At 40.3% G+C, this 9,855-nt stretch overlaps 2 protein-coding genes across 2 annotated transcripts in view; one reads left to right on the top strand and one right to left on the bottom strand.

Annotated features, from left to right (window-relative positions):
• Positions 1-1,863, top strand: part of fam136a (family with sequence similarity 136 member A) — a 5,117-nt gene extending 3,254 nt beyond the window's left edge. The window contains exon 4 of the mRNA XM_025004750.1: positions 1,006-1,863. Within this exon, the coding sequence (XP_024860518.1) occupies positions 1,006-1,194 (189 nt within the window). The 3' untranslated portion in view covers positions 1,195-1,863. The remainder of the gene's footprint in view (positions 1-1,005) is intronic.
• Positions 1,864-2,143: 280 nt separating this feature from the next.
• Positions 2,144-9,369, bottom strand: gmcl1 (germ cell-less, spermatogenesis associated). Its single transcript, XM_017410761.3, has 15 exons — positions 9,006-9,369; positions 7,817-7,994; positions 7,584-7,707; positions 7,382-7,478; positions 7,203-7,300; positions 7,000-7,112; positions 6,856-6,921; positions 6,630-6,714; positions 6,453-6,543; positions 6,217-6,357; positions 6,027-6,096; positions 5,848-5,923; positions 5,615-5,760; positions 4,138-4,225; positions 2,144-4,062 (listed from the first exon to the last, which is right to left on the bottom strand). The coding sequence occupies exons 2-15, from the start codon at positions 7,990-7,992 to the stop codon at positions 3,922-3,924; spliced, it is 1,512 nt and encodes a 503-aa protein (XP_017266250.1). The 5' UTR covers positions 7,993-7,994; positions 9,006-9,369; the 3' UTR covers positions 2,144-3,921.
• Positions 9,370-9,855: the final 486 nt, after the last annotated feature.

Here is a 9,855-nt window from a genome sequence, read left to right as displayed (position 1 = left end):
TAAAGTCCGAGGTGTGCAAAAATCAAAAATGACCAAAAATTGCCCTTTAACCCAAGATGGCCGCCTTCCTGTACATTTTAGGGCATACCTCCAAGAGACTTTTTTTCTTCATTTGGCGTGTTCTACCTACATACCAAGTTTTAAAACTCTACGATGTATACGATGTACAGTTTGTTCTATCTCACGTTAGGGGGCGCTGTGGAGCAAATTTGCCACGCCCATTTTTGATTCCATTAAAATTGTGTTATTTCTCGCGGGGGACAATTTTTGGTGAAATTTGGTGACTTTTGGAATATGTTTAGACCTCCAAATTAGTGTTTTAAGAACGCAAAGAATCGTAATAATAAGAAACATAGCAGATCCAATAGACCTTCGCAGCGCTGTCGCTGCTCGGGCCTAATAAATAAATGTTTTATCTAAATTACCAAATTCTCAGTCGTACAGTAGTTTTCATTTCTAATGCTGGATTCTTCATAAACACTCAAATAACTCTTAAATTTAATGAAAATAAAACCACTTTTATTGTTTAGAGGTATGTTTGAGCTCCCTGAGTGGAACTTTTGAGAAAAAGAAATAGCAGACACTTTTGAAAATGACTAATTTGGCACCTGCAAGATCTATTACATTGTAAGAGTGAACTTTATTTGGCGGATGGCAGTTCTTCAGTGGATAGAGTAAAAGGTTGTTCCAAGTAGTTTGAAGAACTCGTCTCAGTGTTTTGGTTTCAGACTCGACCTCAGCGTTCTAAAGGAGTCACATCGTCGTTTCTGCACTTGTTGTTCTTCAAGATAAAGTTTTAGGACTAAACGTTCTTCTTATGCATCACAATGCTTCCATCAGCTCCTCCGCTAATGTTAGCTTGTCACGGCGAAGAACCCGAACGTGTATTTTTCTCAAAAACCTTTAAAGCAGGAGCAAAAATCAAATTCTCACGGCTGATCGTAGACATTTGAGACTTTTCTTCTCTCGACTTCCTGAAGTAGAAACCCTCCCTGTCCTCCTCAGGATCGTCTGACAAGATGCACGATGCACTGCAACGACAAGGCGAAGGATCTTTTCGACTCCGGCGCGAAGGAGCCGGCCGTCCGCTCGCTCATGGACCGCTGCGTGGGCAGTTGTGTGGATGACCACATTAACCTGATCCCCAGCATGACCCGACGAATCAAGGACAATCTGGACTCCATACAGCAGTGAGGAGGCGTCAGACGTCAGTCCTGGAGGCGGCCTGGACTCAGGGGATGGACAAACGGCAGCGCGGGGTTAGCGGCCTGAGGACTTCAGGGCTGGAGATATGAAAGGCGGGACGTTCGGAGACTTTAACAGTTAGTATCGTGAAAGATTTGGAGCTCTTAGAGCGTCATATATCTGCATTAAGAGAAAGAAGTTCATGGTGAATTTATTCAGAGCAGATCAGAGTCTTTTTAATGGATGAAGTACATCGGTGGTGTCTGGTCCTGGTCCTGGAGGGCTTCTATCCTGCAGGTTTTAGATGTTTCTCTGCTCTTCAGCAGATCTTCAGGTTCTGCAGCAGCCTGTTAATCACTCATCTGTATAAATCAGGTGTGCAACAAAAACATGCAGGATAGAGGCCCTCCAGGACTAGAGTTGGACTCCTCTGAAGGTCATCCTCCCATCGATGTACTTTGAAGGATTTTATATTAAACGTTTCCCAGACCTGCTCCTCATCCCGTCCTGATTTCCATTTAACAACGAGCAATCCGGTGTTTGTGATCGTCTCAAACCTGTTTATTTATATGTATTAAAAAAAAACGATTGAAATTGGATTCTTGTTGCATTGTTCCTCACTCTGCATGCAAAAAGAGAAAGTATTGTTACTTTTTTCAATAAAAGGAATGTTTTGTATGTCATGGTGTGAGAACGGGTGACGCTCAGGACTAGACTGAGATTAAAACAACGAGGGGAAGAAAAAAACTGCAGGTATGATGCACATTATTTAGCTGATTCTTACATGTTAATAAAAATGTTTAATCATACTGCCTCTCTGACCTGTAAGGGGTTTTTATTTTAGTAAAGAGAGACAGAAAGAACATGTATTTAAAAAGATTAAGAACAAGTCAGCAGGTGAATAAGCTACGAATGTATAGAACAGATAAAAATATGATCAATAACTGATTTAAACCAATTTAAAACTGACAAGAAATGAAAGTTTTTATTAGACGGGCAATGATATAATTTAAAGTGTTTCTTCTAAATTAAAATGAGAACTTTTACCTTTCGAGTTAACATCCAGCTTCAGGCTTTTACCGCAGAGAGGAAAGCGACTCTGGAGCAAACAAAAAACAAAATGGCTTCCCACACACTCGAGTCAAACTTTAAACACGGTTTTCATCGAACCCTAGAGCGGAGAATCGGTTATAAAAGAAACGATTGTTTAACTCCAGGGAAATTAGAGGTCTGGACTCACTCTATACTACACATGCAGGCCAATCAGCACAAGAGAAGCTGAAGTCTAAATGTTTATAAAGCGACTGAAGAAGCATCAACACACCGCTGGAAACCTGCAATAAAAACCTTCACGTGATGATGTGATAGCACCACAGCCCGAGTGGAAGGGCGGTTTTATTGGCAGTAGGGAGTCATATATTTTCTTTTGCAAAGAGAATAGATCCATAAAAATACAGTGAAAGTAAAAAAAAAAAATTAAAATAAATAAATAACAGCTAAATAGAAACAAGTTGAACTGAACGGTTGCGGCTGTACAGATAAGTCATGCTGAGATCCTGAAGAGCTGCTAGTGCGTCGGATTTACAACTGAGGATCCCCCCCCTGTTTTCCAAAAACGAGGTAACAGCAGGATTAAAAATAAAATAAAATAAAAGCCAAACAAATACTGAACAAGTGGTTAAAATAAAAGTAAACAAAGACAGCTTGATGTTTTGATGGGATGAAGATTGAGCTCCAGTGAGCCGAACGGTAATTATACCTCTGCTGGAAGAAGACAATCAGACAATCAGGGGTTGAAAACACAAGTAAATGTTGTGGGAAACCGAAGAGTTTCTGCGTCTCTGAGGTGAAACAAAAATGCAGGTTATCACAAAAGGTCAAACGGAGGTAAAGCACAGCCTCGAGTCCCGAGAAAAAACGATTCCTGAGACGTCTGGCTCGACTTTGTGGTGTTGGTATCATTTCAACACAATGTTCGATTATTTTAAATTTATTTCAACAACAGGTCCGAATGAAGTTCGGATAGGAAGTCCTCCCAGATGCTCTGCTGTTGTAGCGTTTAACAGAAATATGACCAGCGACGAGTGATGAAAAACACAAAAATCCCTGCTTTTACTGCATCTGTCACCCCCCTCATTGTTTCTTTAACTGTTTCTGTCACATGCAGGTTAATGCTACACACCTAATTTTATTTTCTGCTAAATCTGAATTTATATCTTTGCTAGATCTACCATATTAAACCACAACTGGTGTTGGAAGCGAAATGTGACGACATTACTTACTTATGGTTGCTACAACCTTACAATGTTCAGATATTTCAGAATAAAAACTCCCCTCTTTAACTCCGATACATCCCACCCGGAGTTGTTTCACCGACTTAAAGGAAAACAAATGCCTGAGTAAGGGTTTGACTTCATGTAGCTGTAATTTCTCAGCTCTACACCTCTGAAGACTCGGAGGGTTTTTATTTTAAAGAGTGGTCCAGCAGCACAGCACAGGCAGAGGAAACAGATGTGTAAAAGCTGGGCTGACCCTTCCTGAACACTGTTTTATTGTAATCCCGGTACGTAAAAAGCTAACTGAGAATGTGCCAAAACTCTGCCCACGCAGACGTAAGAAAAAAAAAAAATCTCCCTGGTCGCCTCACAGAATAAGAGCATGCAGACGTGTCCACAGTGAAGCTGTGTTTCCACTTTACCAGAGGAATGGTAGCAGTTAATGGTTGTTAAGGAGGCATCAAGACACGGTGCGAGCCGTGCTGTCTTGTTCGGAGGAATCTGGACGGTGGTCTGAGGGAGGCGACGTGTACAGGAAGTTACAGCACACGTAGAGGGGGAATGATAGCAACCGGCTGTCCAGGTTCATCACCACGTACTCCTGAGGGACAGAAGGGAGAAACGTGAACACAAGGAAAGTTCAGAAAGCGGCGTGGCGGCCGAGCGCAGTGCTGACCTGGTCTTTCTCCAAGGTGAGAAGCTGGTAACTTGTTGAGCGACTGCAGACCAGCTTCCCTCGGCTGTCGAAGGAGGCAAGACGTAACCTTTGCAAAAAAAAAAACAAAAACAAGAGAAGTTAATTCAAAGTTTCTCCAAGAAAAAAGCAGCTAAACACACACTCTGGTTTTGAAAGAACAAAAATAAATTAAATAAAAAGAGAAATTGCTCATCTGCTTTATCTGAAAACGGTCATAGTCAATTAATCTTATTATTGGTAAACTTTAGAAAAAGCAGCAGAAATATAACATTTATAAACAGCTGTACGGACCAGGAGACCCTACCAGGAGCCAATCAATACAAGTGAAACGAGGGTTTAGGGGCCGTCTACAAACATCTGGCTAAAATATGCAAAACCATCAATACTAAAATCAATAAATGTCTGTTTTATCACCAAAATCACATCAGACATTTAAGATCTAAATAAGAAAAGTCCAGTTATAGGATTTTATAGAATCTGTGTCTTTGTTGTCCTTCACTGACGGTATCTAAGAGCTCAGGGTCCGACTTGTTTTCATGTATTGTTTACTTTCTGACACTGAGGAGGAGATGTTGGGACTTTTATGACACTTTCATGGTTTGTTTAGAAGTTACCGATCCTGATAGACATAACTTTTCTTTGTTATCGAACCCAAACGCTCATTCTCAGTCAGAATAACGCCTGTTAGCAAATCTGTGTGCGTGCTTTTTTTAAACTAAGGGAACAGATTTTTACAACCTCTGTTTTATTTCAACCCATAGCACCTCCTGCTCTGCATTTAGGACATTGGTAGCAAAACTTGCCCTGCTTTTGTTTTTTCCTGTCTATAGCCAGCCTTACACAAGTCTAATACACCATTCGATCTCTTATTTTTGATGTATGTAGAAAATATGTTATATATGTAACATGTTCGTTTTGGTGTTCTGAACCCAGCCTAAAGCCACATCATGCAATCCAGACCTCTCCTGAGGAAAACCCTTGATTTACTAGAAGACACAGTTTGTAGCAGGAGGGCTTTTTGCAAAAGGACAACTTTAGTTGCAACAACTCAAAAACACTAATAATACGTAAGATGGTCATTACCAAATACTTCTCTTTCAACTCTTCCCTGATCGTTACAAACAGTGTTTCTGTTTTAGATCATCTGATTTCTGCTTCCTCTGTGTTGAACGTTTTGTGAAGTCTTGCTTTGGTGTTACAACATGGCCGCCCTCATGATGAGGAGGCAGAATGTGCATCATTTATACCACTATACGACACATGAAACATTAAAAACATTATTAGCCACAAAGGAAATACAAAATTTGTGTCTAATATGTATAAACTTATTTTTTTATGACACTGAGTGTGAGTTTAAAACTAACTCTAGTAAATGCTACATCTTTTGCTTATAGATATGTGTTTTAGTCCAGTTACTATTATAATCAGGTTAGTTTTCTGAGTTAAAACGTCTGACCTGTACGCGAGATGTCTCCGAGGTTGTAGACTCACGGCGCCCCCACATGGTTGACTGAGGGTATTTCTTTTAAAGACTATGAAGCGGTTTGTGTACGTCACCAGCAGGTCAAACCCAAAGTTGAACCCCGTCCACCGCCAGCAGTACTGACACCAAGGAAACATCACTGTTATTTTTTTTTAAAATGCGAGAGTGAAGTTGAAAGACATCTGCACAGCGAAGGTCAAACTCACGTCTCCGTCTTTACTCAGTTTCCTGCCACATCTCATGCTGTTCAACTCGAACTCCTCTTTGTTGGGCTCCTGAGGACTAAAAATACGACGACAGCATTATGTTTATAACGTTTGAACGCCAGATAATGTACAATCGATGTCTAAAAGCTCGTTACAGAAGTTAATTTCCTGCTTCTCACCCATTATCGTTGTCGAATTCTGTCCTGAGCATGGCAAACCACTGGTTCTTGTACATTGTTGTTAGCCAGTCTAAAACATAAAGTATGAACACTAATATTAATATCTACTTTGCACATACAGTTACAAATACCTATAACGATAAGATGTAAAAAGGAGGAGGAGAACGTTGATAATCAGTCAAACACAAACCAGAAGGTAAGATATTGTCTCTCTCCAGGATCCGTGCAGACGCCAGATCATTGATGATGTACTGGAGACGTATGAGCCTGAACACCGAGTAAAAAGGTGCTCCCTCTTCTGTGTTCAAGAACGGCTCTTTCTCACACAGGTCTGCAATCAAAAGTTTAATTTAAAACAAAGACGACCGCTTGACTACTTAGACAGCAAATACAATATAAATCCACAGTTTAAGTAGGTGATATTACCGGCTCTGCGTTTGCAAAGCCAGGCGTCAGCGTCGGCCAGGAGCTGCTTGATTGGGCCGTCCCATAACGGATTGAGCTGCAGGAACATCCACTGCAGAGAGAGAAAAAGAACGAGGTCACCGCATGAAAGGACGAGACGACAACAAGTCCGACACAAAGAGATTCTCCGCCTTCTACCTTCTTCAGAGCAGTGTAAACATCCATCTCCACCTGCATGACAAACAGGTCCGAGGACTGGATGAGCTGCTCCATCACATCCACCCTGCAGACACAAAGCAGAAACACACGGTGACTCTGACTGATCCCATCGTTTTTTCCCTGAAAAGGAAAAAGATACTGCCACTACATAAACGACAGTACATTTCGTTCCTACAGCATCTAATCTGTAATGTATCTCACACACCCAAGTTCCTTCATTAGGTCGACATTCTGATGGGTCATCAGGTTGTTAAGAAGCCACTCAAGACATCTGGCGAAAGAAATGCTTACATTATAAATATGTCTAACAATAAAACTGTAACATTCATAAATGTGATTAAAATCTGACTTTTTCATGACTGAATCCAGGCCATAGATGCTAGCACAAGCGTAATAACCACACACAGTCTTTGCGCTGATGTTTTCCTTCATGGTTTCACCACACTGCTGGATCAAGCCATCCTGTCAACATCGACAGCAGGAAACTAGGTTAGATTTTCTATCGTTTGGGCTGCACTTATACAAAATCTGCCTCTTTTTCCATGTACTGACCAGCTGTAGCATACAAGCAGCTGCAAGGATACTGATCACCCTGCTGGGCTTGATCAGAACATCGTCCCGGTAGAGGGATCCAAACACGACTTGAAGAGCTGCACAAATTCAGGACAGCACAGAGCCGTAAGTAACTGATAAAGACGGTTAAAGCGGCTCTCTTTGTTTGCGACTTTCACCTTCAGCGTCGATGTTCTGGTCTGGGATCTCCAAACTGATTTCCATCATGTTGGACTCCTTCCAGGAGCCGCTGAACATACTGGAGAAATATCCTGACTAAAAAGGAGCATATAGAAATTAAATGTTGGATTACAGACATGTATAGCTCACCAGATTTTTTTTTTTTTTTTTTTTTAAAGTGTGTTTTTGTTGTGCGTTTACCTGACACAGGTAAACTTTGTGGAGGTTCCACTCCTGCCCAAGAGCACAGATGCGAATGTCACTATTTTCCCCGTTGAGAAATAACGTCTGGTAAATGTATTTCGAGGTGCTTTTTAACTTCTTCCTGCTCGAGCAGAACAAGAAGCAACGACAGAGAGAACACAAAAAAGTAAGTAAGATTGGGACTGATTGGAAGAAAATGATGCCGAATTAAACATACTGACTGGACTTGCCTGCGGGGTGTATCGAGTATGTCATCTTCTTCCTCTTGTTCACTTTCACAGTCACACTGAGCATTTCGTTTCCTCTTTTTGCACTCACAGCTGTGCCTGCGACCGGCGCTCGGACCCTCTGCTGCCTCTTCTGGTCCCTGAGTCGGGGACTGAAACCTGCTGCCCAGGCTTCCCATCTCTGTAGGGAAAAAAACCAACAACACAGTTATCAAAACTGACTAACGACTCAGTGATTTATTCAAAGCTTGTTCTGTTTGAGACTTTCGTCGTTCTTGTAGTGCTGAGATAAAGTAAGAGACAATGTGTCTTAGTTAGTAGGTCAGGTGTCAGATTAGCTCCAGAGTGACTTAGCAGACATTTATCTGGAGGGACAGAACAACATTCTTACAAAACACATCCCCTAATTTGTTCTTTTGGTAACATTGAAGGTCATAACATCTGCTTTGTATCGTTCCTATACTCCAGAATTCGGCGTCCTATCTGCACCGTAAGGATGGAAATATTGTCAAACTTCTATTCGGAAATACACACATCATTAGAAAATAAAGGTGATCGCTCGGAACAACTGCGCACTAATTTGTGGTTAAAGTTCTTCAAAAAGAGGTCAAAGCAGCAGGTGTTATAGTTGTTCTCTTACTTTTTGTCAGGTGTTTAAACAGAACTTTCTTTATGTCCTTAATAGTCAGTGGATTTATGTTCATTGATTAGATGTTTAATGTATAAAACTGTAAAAGAAAAATACTCCTTACAGTTCCAAAAGAGAAACGACAAATTATGGCTTGCTTTTTATTTAACGTTAAAAAAAAGGAACAAAAAAAACCAGGAAAGCTGCACATGTGTGAAGCCTGAAACAAAAACAAATCTTTCCAATTTATGATTTAAGACTTTAATGTTAGACTTCTAGTAATGTCAAACTTAGGCACTTAGCATCAATATTTAATATAATTATAAACACACAAGTTCAACTACATTCAAAAAATCTAAGAGGAATATGGCATTTTTTGACAAACTAATTGATTAGAAAAAACAAACAGTAATACACCAAACCTGTGTTAGCACCGGAAAGTTGATCTTATGTTCAGTTTATTGTAAAACAGATTACTATGTTTATTAACGGATGATGCTAAGCTCCGAGTACAGTGTAATTCATCACATATGACTCATATATTCACCAAAAGCAATGGCTTACCTGAGGATTTTCGCAACCAAAGCTGAGGGTAAGACGTGAGGTTAAATTGGATGAAAAACACTGCCGAGTTTCTCTGTCAAACGTTGACGAGTCCGTTTAAAAAGGAGAGCAGCTAACCCGAAAGCTAGCCGCCGTGCTAACAAATTCATCAACAAAAACACGAGCGAGAAGCGTAACAGCGTCTCCTCCGTCCGGCTGCTGCTCTGTACAGGCCTTCAGACCGCGGAATTGCATTTGGTCCCGGTCACATTTCTCCAAATAACGATGAAAGTGCATTCAGAGAGAGGAGAGAAGGGGATGCGTTAAAACATATATAGCAGCAGGCACCGTTGTTGTTCTTCTTCGCTCGGCGGTTTGCAGCAACGTTTTCTGGTCACACGCGACAGCCGCGCGCGATGTCGCCCCCTGGTGTCGAATAATGGAAATACCAAGAGACTTTTTAACCCTTCTTGTTTGAATTCGAAAGCAACACAACTAACTAACTTACTAACTAACTAACTAACTAAATAAATAAATAAATAAATAAATAAATAAAAGAAGAGATAAAAGTATAGTTTATGTTGAATAAAGCAAACTGAATGGAAACAAAAAATAAGCAGACTTAACATTAAATAGTGTCATGGCTTCATAAATATTTATGTTATACATGTTCTGGTAATCTTTATAGAACTTCTTTTAATTTTATAGGATTATAAATTATTTACTAAGTTAAATACAAGCTAAATACAGGTAGGATGAGCAACAATGTGCAAACAGTTTCCTATGTTTGGTCTGTTCACTTGTTTTGTTTACTTACCTTTTTATGTTAGTATTTTTTGTTTTTATCTATATTCAGACATAAACTATTTTA

The sequence above is a fragment of the Kryptolebias marmoratus genome, linkage group LG14 (assembly GCF_001649575.2).
Source record: "Kryptolebias marmoratus isolate JLee-2015 linkage group LG14, ASM164957v2, whole genome shotgun sequence".
NCBI classification, from domain to species: Eukaryota; Metazoa; Chordata; class Actinopteri; order Cyprinodontiformes; family Rivulidae; genus Kryptolebias; species Kryptolebias marmoratus.
This window is presented reverse-complemented; position numbering and strand designations above follow the sequence as displayed.

Excerpts from the sequence above, each read along its gene's own strand:
- gmcl1 (XM_017410761.3), bottom strand. The coding sequence starts at position 7,992 with ATGGGAAGCCTGGGCAGCAGGTTTCAGTCCCCGACTCAGGGACCAGAA. Across the intron at positions 6,544-6,629 it reads TTTACACTGCTCTGAAGAAG|TGGATGTTCCTGCAGCTCAA; the intron begins GTAGAAGGCGGA and ends CTCTCTCTGCAG. Across the intron at positions 5,761-5,847 it reads AACTGAGTAAAGACGGAGAC|TACTGCTGGCGGTGGACGGG; the intron begins GTGAGTTTGACC and ends CCTTGGTGTCAG.